The sequence below is a fragment of the Anabas testudineus genome, chromosome 4, assembly GCF_900324465.2.
Source record: "Anabas testudineus chromosome 4, fAnaTes1.2, whole genome shotgun sequence".
Taxonomy (NCBI): Eukaryota; Metazoa; Chordata; class Actinopteri; order Anabantiformes; family Anabantidae; genus Anabas; species Anabas testudineus.
The window spans coordinates 1,838,794-1,860,365 of record NC_046613.1 but is presented as its reverse complement, the minus strand read 5'-3'; the positions used below and the strand labels follow the sequence as shown (position 1 = coordinate 1,860,365).

The 21,572-nt window shown below is 38.9% G+C and overlaps 1 protein-coding gene across 1 annotated transcript; it reads right to left on the bottom strand.

Annotated features, from left to right (window-relative positions):
- Positions 1-1,620: 1,620 nt before the first annotated feature.
- Positions 1,621-14,738, bottom strand: LOC113151612 (desmoglein-4-like). The gene is made up of 14 exons (XM_026344524.1): positions 14,596-14,738; positions 9,026-9,154; positions 8,577-8,732; positions 8,269-8,410; positions 7,672-7,832; positions 7,393-7,527; positions 7,036-7,221; positions 5,919-6,358; positions 5,673-5,815; positions 4,922-5,131; positions 4,435-4,677; positions 4,020-4,141; positions 3,420-3,713; positions 1,621-3,067 (listed from the first exon to the last, which is right to left on the bottom strand). Exons 1-14 carry the CDS (start codon positions 14,641-14,643, stop codon positions 2,009-2,011), a joined length of 3,468 nt encoding a protein of 1,155 aa, XP_026200309.1. The 5' UTR covers positions 14,644-14,738; the 3' UTR covers positions 1,621-2,008.
- Between the last annotated feature and the right edge of the window lie 6,834 nt (positions 14,739-21,572).

Genomic DNA, 21,572 nt, shown 5'->3' with positions numbered 1-21,572 from the left:
TCCTATGACCGGAAGTGAGGAGTGGATGATGCGGAGACCACAAAGGCACTGTTTTATAATCAGTGGTCATAATCAATGATGGGTCAATCAGATACCTGGACTGAGAATTCGTACATGTTCACATCTGGAAAAGTACATATATTGCACTTAATTTTCAATTGGAGGGTTGTCCAGCAAAAAAGTAAAGCACTTTTAATTTTAAATACGTTTGTGAAAGTTGTGGTATTTCATTTCGATTTTAGAATGTAAAGATGTTTACATTCTAAAATCATCTCCGCAACCAATGTTTTGGTTGTGGAGATGATGTTAATGTGTGTAATTATTGTTGAGACGGTGCACAGATCTTGTACAGTCTTAAGACCACCTGAAGTGCTCTGTCTTGCTTTCCACTGGAATCAGTCTGTGACTGAATGATCATCTTATTTAGCTTTTTTTTAGCTAAGATTAAATTAAACAGCAGCATCAGCAGAGGAAAAGAAAATGTTCCAGTAGCCCCCTCTGGTGACTGATGGGGGTTATTTACTGCAGGTTCACCATAAAAGATAAATCAAGAGCAGAGAGCAATCTGTCAGAAAATTAATTTAGAATGTAACAAAAGAGGAAAAATGCAATGCACATTGGGCATAGCAAAAACAATACTTTGGGATGTCCTAAAGACGAAAGCAAGCACTACTGAGCAACATACAGACAACAGGTCGGCATCAGAAAAAAATAAGAAGATGAAGTCTACTTGAGATAAGATGAAAAAATAATATTTAGAGACCACTAGATGTACGTTTCTATAAAATATCCTCTTGCTGATCCAACAGCTGCATCACTCGGATCAGGTGAAAGCGAAAACTTCATCATACCATCATACACTGTGCGCCGATCACTGGTGATCAAAACTGGGCAGAACGGCCTACTGTTGTACCCAGGTTTACGTGATCAATGTCAAGTGGAAGAGTCTGTTTTATGGCAATGTCAGAAATATAGAGAGGTTGCTGAAAGTAGAGCTGGCAAGAAGATAAAGGAGTTTAGTGTTAACAGTGTTCTCACTAGAAACATGAGTGGTTTGATGGTATATCTGAAAATATTAAAGTACTGAGTGTGGATTTGGTTTTGTCAGGGAGGTAGTTAATTCAGGCCCACACTCCAACGTCGTAGTAATAGTAATGAGTAATAATGCACCAGGTTCGCTGGATGCCACCCATCAATTAAACAAGAACGAGTGCTTACATGGCTGCACACCTTGCTACTGCTAATTTACCTCACCTTACCGTCTATCATTGCTAAAGCTATTGACTTGCTAAGTACTCACCCATACTGTATACGTTCTAGAAGTTGAAGTTAATAGTTAATTATACCTAAATAGTCCAACCAGTGGGTGACATTGTGGCATGGAAGTTAGCACAGTGATTCAAAAACCACTAACTAGGTTTAGCTAATGACCTTTACATTTTACAAATTGTAAAAAACACTCCTAGCAGCTCCCAAAGGCACTTATTCCTAGAGTGAATTATTAATTGTTGTTTAAGATCTCTTAACTTTATATGTTGAAAATACATCCATATGCTTTATTTAATGCTATGGTTAGAATTATTTAAATCACAGTCTTATAAAATATTTAAGATTCAAGACTTATGTTTTGCTCTTTTTTTATTGGTACAAAAACAACAGAAAACAAAGAAGAAAGCCTTTAACCATTTAAGACAAGGCAACACAATCAATAAGAGACAATATAAAACACCCATCGATGTAGAGTGATTTAGCTACTTAACAGATGAATAGGACAATAATTTTATACAGAACATGATTATGAATATACATTACATTTTGTTTAACTGTAGAGAAGTGGGGGTGGGCAGGAGTCTGTAGCAGTATATACTTGGTACATCTTAAAGTGGAAGTATGGCAACCTTTCCCTTTTGTCATTAACTGCATTAACAGCATTAGAATCCCTTCACCAGCTGAACTGTAGTAGAACTTTGGCATTACTGTAAAGGTCCAGTGTTGCTGGGATAATCTCTCACTGAATTTCTCTGGTCTCCTCCACCACCACCTTGCGGTAGGTGGGGATTTTGCTTATTGTGGTTGTAGAGGAACCCACCACACTGCTCTGAGCGCTAGTGAATGTGCTGCCCATATTTAAGAAAACCTTTTGAGATCCAGAGACATCATTCTGGGACAGACCTCCTGCTTTGTGGACCAGCTCTTCTCCGCTGCTTGTTTGCCCAACCACAAGTGCTCCTGGCTGAAGAGTACCTCCATGCACAAGGGTAGTGTGGCTCCCTTTCAGCACTTTCACTGACCCTGCAGGGACCTCACCCTCCACGATCTTCATAGTCTTGGTGCCCTTAGAGAGGTTGCTAGTTTGCATCAGGTTGGCACCAGCCCCCTGGACTCCGCTCCTCTCCACCAGTACCATGCTGGGGCCCTGAGCTTGTCCACTGGACACAAGTGTCTGCCCCTGAACAACCACGCCTTGGGTAGGTCCAGCCTGGGTGCCGTTAACCAATACCATGTTCTGCAGATTGGTGGTCGGTGCCTCGGCCAGTAGCACTGTGTTCTGAACCTGTGGCTGGACTACATAGTGCATCGGCTGCAGCACAGGGGTGGTGGTGTAGTAGACAGGCTGCTGCTGCTGAAGCAAGAGCACCTGGCCTTGATTTGCCACTCCTTGCTTGACTGTGATCCCTCCTTCCACTTTGCCGGTGCTTTCCTTCACCACCTGTGAACACTCAGATGTCTCCCTGACCACGGTCTGCTCTGTTCTGGGCACAGTTGGCTGTAGTTTGGGTGGAGAGGGCAGCTGTGGGACCAAACTTGTGACCGACGTCTGGGTGTTGACAGAGGTACTGGGCAGTGGATTGGACACTTGTTTGACTTCAACTGGGATGGTCTTGCCTCCGCACACCTCTGCAAGGGTCTTGAACTTTGGTCCTAGATCATCGAGGAACTGCAGGTCATTGTCAGACTCCAGGAGGCTGCCGCAGCCAACTGAGCCGGCCTCAGAGCCCTGGCCCTCGTAGTCATAAACCAAAAGACCATCCTTTGTTCCAAGGTTCTCGTTTCCACTGGCCGCCTTCTGTTGGAAAAAAGAAATCATTACCAAGGCTACTTTTGTGTTGACTGAGGACAGTCATTTTTTAGCATTCATGATGCAAGCTGTGTTTTAATCAGATTTCATTTATATGTAGAATTAATGTACTAAAAACCCCTAGAATGTGTATGATCACTAAACGTTACAAATGTACATAAAAAAATATATTAATTGTTTGAGTAGCATTGTTTTCTAAATGTTCCACTTTTTTGCTAGTTTGCTTGTGATTTTTCATTGCAGTAAATTATTATTAAATTATTATCCACTGTGTTTTACTCTTACTGTACTATCTGATGGAAATTGACAAGTCTTTCCAGTTCATCAACTGACTCCTCACCTGGCTGTAGTACTCTTCAAGGATATGGCTTGGCAGAGCCATATAATCATAAAATCCTCCACGTTCTTCTTTTCTGTCTCTCTTCCCAACCTCAGCAGAGACACTGTTTTCCCGGCTGTCTTCCCTTCTCACAAAATCATCTTGATAGTGGACCCCATTCGTCCCATCATGGGAGAAGAAGGACTTTCCTGCAGCTCCCTTATTCATGCCCATGCTCATGCCCATGTTCATTTTGAAATTGTCCACATCCATGATGCTCTGGTCATGCGTAGGGATGCTAAGCAACGGCACCTCCTATGTTGGTCAAGGAACCAAACAATGAAATTTGAATGAAATGAAGTGAGCAAACATAACAGCCTAACTAACAGGAGACATAAAAAATTTTCTGGTATCAGCATTTTATGACAACAAAGAGATTTCTGTTTTTCTGGATTGTTTGTCCTACAATGTATTAACATTATAAATATTGTCACACAAAAGAGTTGATATATTAGATTGTTTTAGGGTCTTTCTGCTGTTTATCATCTCAGAAATTACTAGAAGTCATCATCGGAAATCATCTAATAGTGAAATAGTAAAAGGTAAAAATGTTGTTATTACCGTGTTATCTCCCTGGCCCTCTGTGCGGTAGTTAATGAGGTGTGATTTAGTGTCAAAAGGCATCTCAGCAAATGTTCTTGGCCCCTCTCCACATAGACAGATGAGTAGCAGCAGAGGAATGACTGTAAAAACAGCAACAACTACGTTTTAGTCCAACTTGTATGGTATTCATAAATATGTTGATCTGCTAACTTTTCAAAACATTTAAAAATAGAGAGCTAAAATAAAATTGATATCATTTGTACTTTTATTTTTATTATTACAGTTTACCAGTACTAGTCTTAACTTCCATTAAGAACAAGTTCACTGTCTACAACCTTGTTCTTGTTTTGAATGATTTGATCTGCCCTTATCTTAGGTGGTAAGAAGTTAATCACACCAGCTTTCAATAGAATGAGTTTCATATGATACTCACGTAGTAAGAGCAGAAGACCCAACAACATCAGCGCAATGGCTGCAGGTCCTAACTCTGATGTTTTAGCAGGCTGAACATTGGCGTCTCGTTTTTCACACACCACTCCACTCTCACAGTTACAGACTTGAACCTCGACTTTCTGTGGTTCAGGACAGGCTAGGCCCTGCTCATCCGTCACTATAAATTCCACCTCATAGTATCCAGGCCACAGAGCCTCCTGGGCCCTCAAGATCGCTGCAGTATCTGCCAGCATCAAGACAAACGTATATATAATAACATATACATAACATAAGAAATGTTATGTATATAATGAAAGACACAATTTTATTAAATCACTGGTTTCACGAGAAGGTGTCAGGCCATTTAATGATCAAACGGCTGAAGACACCATTCCCTAGCCTGGTTCCCAACTGCTGTACTAACATGAGCTGACATACTTTAAAGCTGTACCCATCAGTACAACTGAGAATAGCAGTGTCCTCCTCACCATTGAGATGCTCCACCTGCCATTTTCCCTGAGTTCCCTCTGGGACAATGGCAAAGTTAAAAGGATATCCATTGGGGTATGCGTCCTCATCTTTAGCGTTCACAATAACAGCATCATTCGGAATACACATTGTCTGGAAGTTACTGGTCAGAGTGGGGCAGTCTTCCACATGGATGGCTATGGTGCCGGTAGCTGTTTTAGCAGGCATATCTGCATCAGAACAGAGATACGAACAGATCATTCAGCAGTTTTTGTTTATTTCTTCTTCCTTTATAGAAAAGTTCAGAGACAAGCACCTTATATTCTCCCAGCTAGTAGACAACAGGTCTAGACAACTTAAAGTTTTAGCTTTAGTGACGTCCCTGTTGACATCAAATGGTCTGACTCAGCAGAGGTTTTTAAATGCAGACTAAAACTTACCTTGAGGCCCTCACTTTCTATGAATGTCTTACCTATTCAAAGTGAGAAAACTCCAACCTTTGCCACGGGGCTTTATAGTCCCTCAATTTAAAGGGAAAAGACAGAAGAATTCCTTTATACTTCAGTCTATACTGTTTTTATCTGTCTGACAAAAATAAGTAAGTATATACTTTGTAGAGGCAGAATTCATGACAGAGCTTCTATACTGAGGCATTTAATTTACATGGTTTACAAAAGTGCTGTATAAATAAGGATTATTATCAGTTGATTTCTTAGATTGTACAGGTGTACATTATAAAGTGGCCTGTGAGTATATAGCAGAAGAGAGTACCGTCTGTGATGCAGAGTACTTGAGCAGTGTATGTTCCATTGACCAGGAATTTTGATTCTCTGTCAGGCTTCTTGTTCAGACGGACCTCAGCTGTCACTGGATCGATGATCAGCCAGTTGTCTGGGTCTAAGCCTTTGGCATACCTATAGCAAAATGCAATGTTTATTATTACTTTAATTTAAAGCATGGAGCAATTGTATTGTTTATTGTTGAGGATTTCATGCACAAGTTTGAGTTCACACTAACTTGACATTCTCAGCTGGTTTCCCAGTGTCTCCATCTATTGCAGGGTAGTGGCCAATGACATCTTTCAAATTGATCTGAGCTCCTTGTGAGATGGGAAAAGCTTTAACTTTTGGGGCAAAACGTGGCCCGTCAGGCTGGTTCTTCACGTTAATCTTAACTGGATAGGACTTTAATGGCATCCCACTTGATGATGATCCTCCAAATCCTCCAGATGTTGCAGATGATCCAGACATTGCAGATGCACCACTAGCTCCACTGGCTCCACTGGATCCGCCAGATCCACTTGATGCTCCAGACGCACTGGATCCCCCAGGTCTACCTGCTCCCCCTCCAAAATTGACAGAACCTTGGTTAAATGCTACAGATCCATCATAAGGTGGAGCTTTGTTTCTCACAATTATGCCTAGATCAAGGTCCCTCACGTCTTCATAATCCACAGGCTGCAAAATGACAAAACACAAAAAAACCTCAATTGTTGCTGTTTGTGTATGTTTCAATACAACTTCATGAAATTCTTAAAAATTAGGACTAAATGTAGCATGTGTTTCATGCAAATTCAGAATGTGAACTTAGTTTTTAGTTATGCTAGCTACAATATTATTGTATCTTGTTAATGTACAAAGATTTTATTTTATTTATTATTTTTGTTATTTATACACCTTTAAGTAGTTTGGAAACGCCATTCTTTGTGCCTATTGTTTTAACCAATTTGTTGTGAGTTTTTTTTCCAACTACTGCTTCTAGTGAACTATTCCTTTGTATGATGCTAAAGTTTTTTTGTTGGATTAAGTGAAGCATGATATTTACTAGAATGAACTCAGAAATGCTAGAATTTTAACACTCACAGTGTCTGTAGCGGCCAGCATCAGGTTCAAATCTCTAACTCTCCCCCTACTGTGTGGTCAACTCCTCCAGCACCTGCCTGCATGAACTCCTTCACCTACATCTAAAATTCCTGTCTCCCACTGCGTTCTGCCAACGTTGGTGCAATGAGCCACCAACCCCTGCACACTCAGCGGCCTCACTCCCAATATTAAAAAATCACCTGAAAATTGCACTCTTTCAAAACTTCCTATACACCTAAAACTATCTGTCTTCTGAATAACTCCTGCAGTACCTTATCGAGCATTAGGATGCCCTCGTTGGTTTTAGGGTCTGTTTTAATGCTGAAGTACCCGGCCTCGTTGCCTTTGATAATATCAAACGCAGCTTCCCAGTTGTCAGTGCCTTGCTGATCCAGGTCATTTGCTTTGAGCCTCAACACCTCCACACCATATGTGTTCTCCTCAATGGTGCCTTCATACTGCAATTGAGAGGAAAGTAAAGGGGTTTGTTGCAATATCAGGTTTAATGCATGCATTATTTTCTTCTTTCTTCTTCTTCTTAAACTGAAAAATTCATTAAATGCACCAGAACATTCATGTAGTAAATGTAGTACAACATGTTGATATAGAAGAGTGTGACAAAAAACTACCTCCTCGCGTTCCAGAGTAGGAAGGTTGTCGTTCACATCCAAGATATTAATGGTAACAGTGGTGGTTCCAGTATTTCCTGCTGGTTTGCCATTAAGGTCTTGACCTTTCACCGTCAGAATGTATTGATCTTCTGCCTGATTTAAAAACATTTCAAAATCAGAAATACATTTTTTATCACTTTTCAACACATGTCCACTATGACCTTATCCAATTAAAATACTTTGCCATTGATGACGTTCAAAATAAAGGAAACACGCTTGCTAAAGTTCATACTGCACCTCTCTGTCAAGGTTGGGTTTGTTGACATAGATGGTCCCATCACTGGTCATGTAGAACATGTTAAAAGGGGGAATCTGATCTATGATGCTGTAGGCAATCTGAGAGTTCTCGTTCCCTGGTTCATCAGCATCATGTGCAGAGACTTTCATAACAGATGTCCCTGTAAAAACATAATTAAATGAAACATTGTCAAAGTGAGTTGTTAAGGTAGGTGCAGGTTTATTAAATTTTACCCTGGGGCATATGACATTAATGTTGATAGTTTATATTTAAAGCCTAAGTGATATGTTTTAACCATTGATGCTGCTTTTTTATTTATATATAAATAGTTCAACCACACATTCTTTAAACATTGTAGGAACAATCTCTTATTGCTATGATTTTATATATTTTACCTAGGCAGTTTGGAATTAAGAGGCCTTTTGTTTAGCTGGCTACAGATGCACTCCAATTGAATAGAATTCAATTATGCAAATAAGAGAAACAATTCACTTATTCATTTACTGTACAAGGATTTCAAATGGGATCATGATCATTTTCCAGCAAACAGCAGGATGGTGGCTTCTGAGGCTGTAGACAAAAGCACAAACACTGACCTATCGGACTGCGCTCCTTCACCTGCCCAGGCTCCATGACTCCAAACACCGGCGAGTTGTCATTGTCATCTAAAACCTTGATTCGTATGTCAATTTTTTTCTCTGCAAACCTGCCGTCACTGAATGTAGCAATACCTGACAGCTGAAAGAACAGAAGATATACACTCAAACGTTGCCATGTTACTTTTCCCTCACAGCAGGTACATTTACATAACATAACTGAAATAGCTGGTGACATTTCACTGTTTAGGAAACGGTTTCCAAATAACTACAGCAAATAAGACTCGAATCTTTCATGCATCACTCACATTGTATGTGTCTACGAGCTCTCTGTCGAGCACTTGGGTCACTCGAATTAGTCCAGTCTTAGGATCGACTACAAACACATGGAAGGGATATTGGTTTGCACCAATGCCTTCCAGAGAGTAGTGAATATTACTGTCAGATTCAAAGTCTGAGCGAATCTGAAACAAGAAGAAGACCTGATCAGTTCATAGCACAAGAACAAAAAACTCCAACCTACAATGTATTCCTTTATAATAGACAATAGATACACAATAGATAGATAATAGATACAATATATTATCTACTTTTAAAATTTTGCATTTGGGCTGGTTCCCTGTTGCACCTGCTCTTTATAATCAGACATGATGAGTCTCTGCTTCCAGTGCAATACTTAAAAAAATATAAATGATAAAAATATTTACTTTTTAGGACATAGGTGAGACTCGAGAGTTAGAGGTTTTTAGTGACTCACTCTGGCAATATGCTCCTGTTGAGTGTAGTCCACGTTTTCCATCAGATTCCTTGCTGGGAGGATCCATTCTCTTCTTTTTCTTACCAGATTGTCATCAGAGTTGGCCCTCACCGCAGTGACAGCCTGGAGCTGTAATACAGTAGACACAATGATTTCCCAATGAACGCTGGATGAATATATTACTATACCAATGAGTTTGTTGAGAAATCAATAATACACACATATAAAGTCAGCTGCACATTATTAAAGGTTGACATTTTAATAAATGGATACAGTTATACGAGAAGGTACTGATTACTCATTACATACTGAGCTTGTTTTTTGTCTTGATAAAGGTCTTTGATGCTGTCAGCTGAGAGGCATTTGTGATGATTCATGCAAGACCAGCATGGTTGACCATGTCCTCTCTTAAAGCATTGTCTCTGCCCCCCTGGGCCCAGTTGTCCCTCAACCTGCAAAACTGTGACTGTGTAAAGTATCTGAAGCCTAGATTGGATAGATCTCTGTTTGATGTTTGCTTACTGAAGATCCAAGACACTCAAAATACAGTGATTGCATTCACAGAATCTGGCGTTCAGGGCAATGCATATCGTTAGCGGAAGTGTCTTGTCTGTTTGGACCTATCATGAGCTCATCAACCTTACATCGCCACAGATGGCGCTCTACACAAAACAACTGCCGGAGAAGCATTACCCCTGCTGAAGAATCTTAGGACAAGTAGCTAGTAGACTGAAACACTGGTCAGTTCATGGGTCACTGTTCTGGCTAGGTTTCCCATCTAATGCATTGGTATATCAATCAGACACACAACACAATAAAAGACTAGTAACAAAAGAAAAATCTGGTCAAAGAAAACACTCTTTAAACTAAATGTAAATGTGGATTGTAGCTGGATGGAAATGTCAACTATTTATGAGAAAGAGCTCTTCATGTAATGAATATGATTAGAGCATGAAAAACTCTCCACCCACTTGGATAGTTTTCAGGTGTTCTGGCTGACTCCACCCAACTTGACACTTGTGGAACTACAGATTATGCTGAAAATAAGCAGCTGCGATGAAACAAAAGAATCAAATCTATAAGTTGAGCCAGTTCTAAAATGGGATTGACAACATGATGCGAGGAGAGCGGGGTGTACACACGTCCTGACAGACATATAACAAACGCGCTTCCTGCTGCTCATCTGATCTCTTTCTACTTGCAGAGTGTGAGTCTGGCTGACACTTGATCTGCCCGTTTGAGAGAGGGTGGAACTGACCCGTTGTTGACTACGTAATGCCTGTATATTTTTACATATATATTGTGATATTCAACAGCAGCACTTTACATGTTGTAAAAATTCCCTTTTTATCAAACACTGAGCTGTATTTTTCCTCAGAACCTACTATTCTGCTACTGATTGCTTATAAAACAGCACATTCCAGCAAATAATACAGCAAACTTGAAGACTTTACCTAATATCCTTACATGCACACTAGTATCTATCATGTATTATAATAACAACCAGATTTTCATACCTTTGTAACTTACTCACATCTTCAGGTTATTACAGTTTTTAACTGGGTTTAACTGGTGCCTCATTCTTTAAGAGGAGCAGCAGTTGGTAATGTGCTGTCCAGATCACATTTTATAATAATGACGTTTATTATCACTCTATTTTTACTTTATTCTTCAACTTTCACTGCACACTTTAGGCAGACAACTTAGAACAACAGAGATAATGTGGCTAAAGCTGTATGTCTGTCACAATTCTCTGTCATCTAGGTCATGGTTCTCCCAAAATTGGACTTGGTTTTTGTTCCTGAAGACATTTTGTTTTTTTACAAGGCAAAAGCCTGAACAGCAATTTTGGGAAAGTAAGAACATTAGAAACTGTAAAAACTCAATAGAAACACAATATACCTTCCCAATAAAGACACCTGTGATGTAAGTTAACGCAATCAACCAATAGCGAATCACGATAGAAAACGCATTCTGATGGATTTGCACTGGCCTACCACAGATTGTGGCTTTAAAGTCATACAGCAGTCATTCTGTGCCTATAAGCGATATCAGAACCGTCAGCAACTGAACATGTTTCAGATTTGCAATCGAGCCTATGTGGCTGATGTGCCTGCATATACTGGAAAAATGCAGCATGCCCACTCATATGAAGAAAGATCTACTGACAGCAGGAAGAAAATGCCCCTTGGGCCTTTACCACAACCTACATCTGGAGGTTTGAAACTAAGCAGCTCCACCATAACTAAAGTATGTTTTCGTTTCAGTGGAGGCAAACTTTGTAAGTACGGTATGAACCACACTAACCTTGACATTTTAAGAAACATGAGTGCCTATGTGTACAAGCATCCATACGGTGTAGCTGCTTGTGCACAGCCCGACATGCCCTGCCGCTCCAAGGAGGTGTACATTAACTGTTCAGTCAATGCATGGGCATGCCAGAATTCTCACCTTTCTTTTTCGACATATGCATACATACCGCAGTATGTGTGCCGTAAGAATACACACACAACACACCTTATTCACCTACAATCATTGCTACACTTCTCTGACTTGGATAAATCAGCACTAGTAAATCATTTTGTGTCGTTTGAATGAGGAATTCAAAAACGCAATCCTTGGTTTCACTATTCAACATCCCAGAAAACGAACACAGCTGTGACAGCTTAGTCACATCTGAGCTGGTTTGGTTCATAAACTTGTGTATACAGTATATTTTTTAATATAATTTTCTGTCAAGTGATATTACTAATGCTCTTGTCATGACTTCATGTCTTTCAAAATATTCATGGACACATACAGTTAAAGCCGCTTCATGGACTCATGTCAAATTGTTTAAAATTATGTTCTATAACACTTCCAGTATCTTTATTATAAGGGTGTGATTTAATAAGCAAATAAAGCAAACTGTGTGCTGAATATGATGATGTTCAATAAAATGAAATAAAATGATTTACCTGCAGCATGCGCATTTACTCAAGTGCAATTTTGAGGCGCTTGCTTGAGTGTTTCTTTTTATGTTACATTTACTTCTAATCAAATCGCAAAATAGAATTTATGAAATTGTTTGTACATAAAGTATTTTAAAATGATTTATTTTTATATTAACCTTCCTCTTATGTTAGCTTTCTGTTACCATGCCTTATGCTAACGGGTCGGTTTTGACCCGGCATCTTAAATCAGCTATAAAATACACAAAAAACATTATTTATCATTCAAACATTTTTGGATCTCTTGGTTATATTGTTAGGCTTCCTCATCCATGAAATTATTAGTTTCAATGTTTTTGGTCTGGGCTTTTTTGCCTTTTTTTTTCAGTATACTCCTAAATTTCGATTTTTGAAAAATGGTAAAATGTACCTCAAAAAAATCACATTAATAAATAAAAGGTTGTTTTGTTACTTTACTATCATTGGGGGACATTACAACACACCTCTTTAATTATTTTTAAATTTAATTTTGTTTAATTAATTTATTTATTAATATTATTACCAATCGTAGCACTTATGGTGTTGGGGTCAGTTTCGACCCGTAGACATTAGCTTCAAGAAAAGGAGAAAAAAATGATTTTTTTCTATCAGTTACAAAACTTAAATATAAATACAAATGAAAAGCAGAACAAGTCAGAACAACAAATATAGATTTGCAAGCAAACAAACAAAAAACAAACAGACAAATCTAGTCTCTGTGTTTAGATGCATGTGTGGCAAAAAGTGTCACTCTTAGTGTGTTCTTTGCAAAGATATTTCTTGCAGTTTATATACAGCACATTTGTCTTTTTGTCCTTACTATTTGGGCAAATCTGACACCTTTTCCTTTTAGAATCAAGTGGCCTGAGTGGAATTGTATCTCTGGCTGATCTGGTTGGTGTTGATGCATGGCTAGCTGAGGATGACGATGAAGGTGCTTTTTGTGGTACTGATGTGGTGGACATAGTGCTATCTGACCTAGGCTGCAGCATCTATCATGGGGGACCCTTTCCCTTCGCGCAGTGTGCGACTTGACAAGGGAGATTCCCAGCTCCTCAAGAAACATTCTCCCCTCGTTTTTTTTTTGTTGCATTCCACCTTTGGTGGATGTGGGTCCACAATACAAATGCATTACATGCAGACACGTCAAGGATGTTGTAAAACACAACCGTTGGCCATCTCCTAATCCTGCACTGGCAAGTATAGGTGGCAGTCAGCTTGTCCAGGTTATCCAATCCTCCTTTGTTTTTGTTATAGTCAAGAATAATTGCCGTTTTTTTGTCACTTCCTGGTGATACAGCTACATCTTTGCGAAGAGTAGACATAAGTATCATACTTCAACAGTGGAAGTGTCTGTACAGGCAAAGTGAAGCCCTATTCTTCACCTGCAAGATCACATCTTGCTGTAGTATCTCTGTTTTCAAATCTGATGACTCTTGATATCATTTGGAACATCTGAAGTGACATTGTTGGCCAAAAAAAAAAAATCTTCAGATTTGTTTGTTTGTTTTTGTGCAGGTAAACACAGCACATGATTGGAAGAAGAGCTGGCTGTTAGTGTTTGGGCTGAAATTGAACTTATAAGTTATTAGTTTTGACTCTTTTATTGATTTAAAATCTTACTTTTTAGTACCGGGTCAAAACCGACCCTAACAACACAAACGCTATAATTTCAATAGGAAGATTTTATAATTTGATTAGATTTTATTTTATTTTTTTATTTTGTTGAGTTAAAGGTTACTGACAAAGTCAAAAAGCCTTGAAGCAATAAACAAAATTTTTTTGGTACTTTTATGCTTTTAAAACTGAAAATGGGTCGGTACCGACCCTAACACGAGAGGAAGGTTAAGCAGTTGCTGTTTTTTGTGTTTTCCTATTTTCTAGAATTATTTTGAATAATAATTAATTATTTAATTATTATTATTTTGTATTATTACTAGTAAGGGTTCTGTGTTCACAATCATTCACTCTCCTTCTACTAAGTTGCCCCAACACTAGTTTTTTATTGATAATAACTAAAAAAAAAAAAAAAAAAAGATCCAGAACAAACACACTGATAAATAGGAGCTTTCTCAATTAGTCATTGAAGATAAAGCTCATTTTTCAAAGTCAATATTCAAAAAGGTAGGTATCAGAGGTGATGTGCTTTCATCTTTAAAGGAATTCTCCTTATCAGAACCTGAACCTTTCAGATTTCCACAGAAACGAATGTGGACTAGAATTAAACACTCATATAATGAAATGCGTGTCTGACTGGAGACAGTACTTCAACATCAGTTTAGAACTTGTAGTGCTAATACTACTAGTGAGTACCTTTTAAGCAGCCAACGTTTACTACAATCCCACAGTACTACTACTGCTGTGAGTTCTCTCCAACCTGAGCAAACACATCGTTCACTTCATGTTTAAAGCAGCGGGACGCAACAGCTCGATGTTTGAACAAGCAGTAAACAGGGAAATAGACTAGAACAAGAAGTCAACTCAGCAGCAGCAGCTGGGAAATCCACCGTGTCTAGTCTGTTCTAGTCCGTCCTCCACTACCAGACAACAGACAACACTGTCCCCTGTCCCCCCCGCCCGGAGACAAGGATGAGGACTCACCGCAAGCAGCAGCAGCAGCGCAAACGCGGGCAGACGGACCCGAACCATGGCTGGAAGAAAGACCCGATAATCCCGGTCTCAGGTGAACTGACAGAGTCCTGATGGCGCTGATAAGAGATCCTGAGTGACAGTGAGCTGATAGAGGCGAGGAGGAGGCTTATGAAAAAGGGAGGAGTGCTCCACCCCTCCACCCACACGTCCCTCCTTACACCCTCACCCTAGAGCTGCAGCCGGGAAGTCACCTGCTCCACCTCAGGTGAAGCCCAGGTGGTCGATGTGCAGATTTAAACAAGGCAGCAGAGCTCAGCAACACCAGACACAATGTCCCCACAATAAGAAAAGTGTCATTACAGTGTAACACACACACACACACACACACACACACACACACACACACACACACACACACACACACTTTTAATCAAATATACGAGTAACCTCACTTTCAGTGGCTCAGTATGAAATATAATAATATCTGTTAATAATCTTCTATTAACGCTGGCTCCTTCACACAGGCGTCCCGCTAAAGCATGGCCAAACAAAAGTCTTACCTGAGGCTGGTAATACCTGATTTAATCCAGACATTATTGATGTAATTAGTTATAGTGTATAATGTGTCAGCGCATCCAGTACAGACATGTGGAGGCCTCGAGTGTCAAGTGCAGTGATGGCAAAGTATTCCCATGAAACTAGTTACATAACCTACATACGGTATACTTCAACATTCCACATTGATTTGTATCTGTTATGTCAGTAATAATTGTTTTTAATGTGTTCACTAAATGGTAAATGGTCTGGTTTCTACCTAGCTGGTACTCAAAGGGAGCCGGGAATCGAACCACCTTGTCACAGCCACCTAATACACTAGTATTGCTGATATTGCTTTGTGAGCCATGTCCGAGTCCGTATGAAGAACATTTTGTTGCATCCTTCCTTTCCTTATAAGTGTTGTTAAGGTCTAATACATATGTGTAATTTCTAAATCTGATGTACATTTGTAAACCACCATCCTCTGGACACCTGTTTTCAGTCCTTTAGTAGTATAGATAAAGAAGGTAAATATACTCTGGTAGTTTGACAAATAGAATCAGTAGATATTTCCTTTCCTGATTGCTTTGGATAGTTTAACGCTGGTCCTCCATCTAAAGGACAACAAACATTAGAAGAGGAAATATCTACTGATTCTATTTATCCAACTACCACAGTATATTTACCTTCTTTATCTATACTACATCTGTCTTTTTCACACTACATGTGATTTATTAGTTATGGCCACACTGATAAAGTATTTTAATATGATTTATTTGCATGTTAAGCAATTGTGTTTTTTGTGTTTTCCTATTTTCTGGAATTATTTTGAATAATAATAAAATTAATTAACAAACATTATTTTGTATTATTACTAGAATAGTTTCTGTGTTCACAATCATTCTTTCTCCTTCTACTAAGTTGCCCCAACATTATTTTTTTATTGATAATAAAAAAAAAAAAAAGATCCAGAACAAACACACTGATAAATAGGAGCTTTTTAACTCAGATCAGTTAAAGTGTCAGATCACTTAAAATGATTCTTATTTAGCTTTATTTAACATTGTTCATTATAGAAAACCTAATACAATAGCACTTATGTTCCTTACAAATATTTTGCTGAATTGCAGTTTAATTGCATAGAACAAGGTTGAGTAAAGATATAAGTGTGTTAACGTAGCAACCATGAACCATCTTTTTAAAGTTACCCTTCTGCTTGTCCAAGGAAGCAAGATCATAAATCACACATTTATTATCAGGTAGCAGGTAGGTAGTTTCTTTTGGTTTAGAAACCAAAATAAATTAACTGAAAGTCAAGTGTGTTGTGTGTGTGTGTGTGTGTTTGTGTGTGTGTGTGTGTGTGTGTGTTGCAGTGTGTTTTACTACAGCAGCTGACCTTAACACAAACATAAGGTGTGGCTTTTTCCAGGGGAATTCAGGTGTGTCTGAGAGGTGTGAGTCATGGAGGCTGAGAACGAAAATATGTGTGATGACAGTGTGTGTAAAAGCACTGTCCCACAGGCAATTTAAAACATTACATTTAGTTTCTTGGCAGTGTTCGAGCTTTACAGGTGAAAGATGAATTAGGAGTTCCTAAGAATTTGTCTTTCACTTGTTGTTGGTACTTGTCTGGTTCATTTTCATTTTCTTCCCAAATTGCAATGAACCAGAACAAGAGATGTGAACTAATAATACATTAATCTAAGATTTAAGAACATGATAATGATAATGGTAATAATAGTGAAAGACAGGAGCTTTGTTTCTAACTTCAGTGGTGGTGTTCGTGTTTTTCAGCGAGGACACCACTTTCTGACTAAACAATGTTAATGATAGTTGATGCAATGACGTGCTGAGGATGCTTTGTTTGTTTCTGTGTCTGCCTCACAACCCACAAGGTCAGTGGTTCAACTCGCAGTTCCTCCAGGCCACTAGTGTCTATAGTCAAAACACCCACACCCTAACACATATGTGTGCGCCAGCATATATATGAAACTGGCCAAAGAACAATTTCCCCATGAGGATCGACAAAGTATTTTATCGTTATGATTACTTAAAGACGCAGTGGAAAATGTACAGGAATGTATTGAAACAAAGAAGTTAATCAACTACAGTAGAATAATAACCAGGCACTTAGAACAACAAGAATTCTTTCTGGACCTAACCCTAACCCAGCTGTCTTTGTGCCAAAACTCAACTACATCATGATGTTACCACAGCTGTAACTGAGCATTTATCACTGTTAATATAACATGTCCAACACCCAGCTGCTATTTTGCTGCTATCTTAAGAGATGTTTAAACATTTAATATCGACTCCAAAGCTGACTTACAGCATCAGTAAAGATGTATACCTGGGGACTACCAACACTCCCCATGAAAAGTTTTGGAAAACTGAGGCCAGTTCCTGAAAAAAAGAAAAATAGGTGGGTCCAAACAAGATGTGTTATCTTCTGAAATGTGTAAAGGAGCCAGATGTAAACACCTGGAAATAAAAGCTGACATCTTGATCCTTTTGTCTCATATTCATAGCTTGATGTCAAACCCAAACATTTTCAGTCTACTAGCCTCACATGCTTATGGAAGTGAATGTACAAAACAACAAGACCCCAAAAACATGTTGGTCTTCTCATTAACTTACATATTTAGTTCCGAACCTCTTACTTGACGTCTGTTTTTTAAATGAATATGCTCAATGAATGAACTTGTGAGAGTTCATTCATTCATTCATTTTAAAGAAACTAAGCTAACAGACGTCCCAGCATGCATTATGTGAGACCTAACCTCAGTTTTATTTTTCTAATTTTTAGAAAACATGTTTGAATAATTGGTTGGAAAGACACATTTATTTAAGCAGCCTGAGACATGCATGCTGCAGACTCTTCAACTAAACAGTTTAACCTGTGTTTATATTATATCGTAAATTCAATCTTTCAAAGAATGTTAAATAGTTGCTGAGCTCCTCTAACCATTAAACGACAGAAATACTTTACACTCTTTCGTCTATACAACGTAGAAAGTGTCTCAGTCCTGCTGATAATAGAGTGCAAGTGATATTCAGAGTGTTCAGAGTGAAAACCGGTTCTACAGGAAACTCCATGCTGGAAACCTGCTGAAAACACACACACACCCACACACACACACACACACACACACACACAGAGTAAGCACCTCAAACATGTTCTGCATTGTTTACTGAGCAGCCCATCTACCCTACAGAGACACGCCCTGCACATCATACCAGTGCTGGAGGTCAGGAGTTTTCTTATAAACACCACGTAAGATCAGCCTCAACACTGTGTTATGAAACATTTTAGCAGAACTGTTTAATAAAACAATCCTTCACATGCAGGTTTAAATTGTTCATAAAATGTGCCCAGAGCTTCTGAAGGAATCACTAAAGATCTACTAATGTCCCACCACTCATGATGATGACATGTATTTCTTACTCAGATATTATACATCTAAATTCAAAGTATGTTGCTAATGATTTGCACAGTTACAGCTGTAACAATGTTAAAACATTGTTTAATTGATCAGTAAATTTGTAAATTGTTATATTAACATAACCTAACCCTAAATAGTTTTACCAAATGTCTGAATAGGGCAGATACACCAAATTGCTCACTGACGTTGTTTTGCTTCCTTTTGTTGCTTTGACCCGACCACAGGACTCCGAAGTAGTTTAGCCAGTTGTACAGACATCACTCTTCCTGACTCCGTCCTGTTGAAATTCAGCGTGTCATCAACCTGTAGCCCTTTCTTCACTGAGAAATGCTCTAAATCTGACGTACCAGTGATAAAAGACGTTTGTTTGACCTTTTTTCCCATAATGAAGACAAGATGTTGATGATGTTTTAATATTAACTATTGTTAAATCTCTGTAAAATGCACTGGAATGCTGCACCACTTTTCCTGTTTAGGGTCGTAGGAGCCGGAGCTGATCAGGTGAGATTAGGTCAGAGGCGGCATACGCTGGGTAGATTGTCAGTTTATCACAAATCTCAGTCTATCAGCAATTCTGAATCACCCATTAACCAGTTCACACCACTGTGTTGCCCTTCATCAAGGCATTTAACCCCTGCTGCCCCAGTGCAGCTGCTCAGTGGCCACAGGTCAAGCTGTGGTTCTACTGGGCAACTTCTAACTAACACACAATCAGTTTTGCCTATGGGCAATTCAGAGTCACCAATTAACCCAACGTGTTATTGAGAGGGTGCAGCCACATACCAGGTTTGAATTTAGATTCATGTTCATACAGCAAGCCTCCTGTGCAACATTTACTATAGATGTAGTAAATATTATTTTAACAGACAGAAGACAGTGCCGCTACATTTTTCAGTTTACATCTAAACAGTCAGCTCAGAACTGTGAGTAACAGTCCTAATGTGGCAGATTTGATTCAGAGGAAACAGGATTTGAATTCAACAAAAGCACAGAGAGGTCAGTTACTATCAGATCCCACAGTGGTGGAAGATGTTGATAATTAATGAAGGCACCTACTGTGTTATCTGGGTGTAAAATTACTCGCTGTGCTTCAAACACTGCTGACTGCAGGGAAGAGACGGTCAGGCACATCTTCATGCTGTTAATAAAGTACAGAAAATAACTCAATACATTCTTACATACGTGTTGTAATGAAAGGCCATTTTTCTCTAAATAGACAGGTCTGTGCACCTCCGCCAACAAGCTGTGAGAAGATTTTGATCAACAAATAACTGAAATGTAAGTTAACATATGTCAGTGTCACACAACCAGGTGCAGCAATCGTTCAGACACGTTGACTCTTCACAGTTTGTGTGTTTGAGCTGCTCCAGTTAAACAGGACCACGTATAGTGTGAAGATCAGTAGAACATTGGAGGAAGATTTAACCCCTTTCTTCCATCAGTTCTAACGGGGACATGAGGTCTCCCTGCAAAACACCTGGAGGAACCGCTCTAGTGAGCCCTTTACCCTTTAGGGTACAGGGAGTGACAAGTGGGAAAATACGAGCACTCTCTTGAACTAGCTGGCTTCTCTGTAGTGGGATGGCGAAAGACTACATCTGTACTACAGACATTGCAATCTGTATAGTGGTTAGGGTTGAGGTTAAGGGCAATGAACGTAAGTCATTATAAAAACCAAACTGTGTGTGTGTCTGTGTGCGCTCTGCGAGGGAATTGCAGAGAGCGAGGTGGAGCTCCTCTGCATGTTTTCCGTCTGGTTTTTCAGGTCATCGTGGTCTTTGTTACCAGGCACTTTGCTTCACATTCCTTTTCCTTTCTCTCGGTGTCCACCTGACTGAAACATGACCCTTTAGCAAGTGAAACATTAGAGCTCAGGCCAAGCGCCAAAACAAAAACCCCACTGTTCACATACAATACAGAGGAACTTTTAAATCATCCTACGCTTCATTACAAGATGGATAGAAATGTGACTTAGAGCAGAATGTAGCTGTAGTCACATTGAAGTCATTAGAGGCAGTAAATGTGTATGTAGCAGGGGTATTATTGTACAAAACTATTAATGTAATGTAAATAAAATATCAGACTAGTAATACAAATATTATTAATTAGTAATAAAACAGCAATAATAATTGTTATTGTCATTATATATATATATATATATATCATTGCATTTAAGTCAGCATGTTGTCTCAGATATATGTGTAGCTGATGTAGGGAACCAGGACATACACTTTCTAACTGATATAGCAGAGTATTTATGTCATTTTCATTTACAACAAGAAGTTTTTGTCTTGATCTCTCTTCTGTGTCAATTTCAAAAGTGAATGTGCGTGTTTTTTTAATGGCTTTTAGTCTTAACTTACTGTTACAACTAAATGTTTATTGGTTAGCTTAGCCTGCAATATTTCATGAATTCAATGAATAAGAGCAATATTAATTAAATTAATAAATCAACAATCTGAAACACAATAAATTGATAAATATTTTTACATTAGAGAGTTTCAGAGCACAAGGGCTGTTTTTGTAGAGATGTTGTGATTTTACCTTACTGGGTTCGTTGTAGGGTGAATAAAGACTGTTTGTGTACCTGCTCCTCTCTGAACACGTCACTAAAATCTGATGAAATTGGGGCTCTAAAGTTTAACCCTTCCTTATTTCCTCAGCTTTCACCTGAATAGAAAAGCTGCAGCAACCACAGGAAACTACCCACCTGTCAAAATCTTGTCAAAATAAGGAGAGGGTTTATTCTTTTAACACGTATCTTTGCTGTCCAGATAGAAATGTCTATTAGTCTGGATCCAGAGTCCAGGAGTCTCTCAGTTGGGGACCACTGTAGTATAGGAAGTCCAGCTTATCAATTGCTGAAGTGAGATTATTCAAGGTGGAAATGTGGGTGCCATCTGGCTGTACCGTATCACCCATGATAAATCACATCATGTGTCATGCGCCATATATCAGGATGAATCCTGTTAATAATTTGTCATATTGCCAATATTGACAATAAAG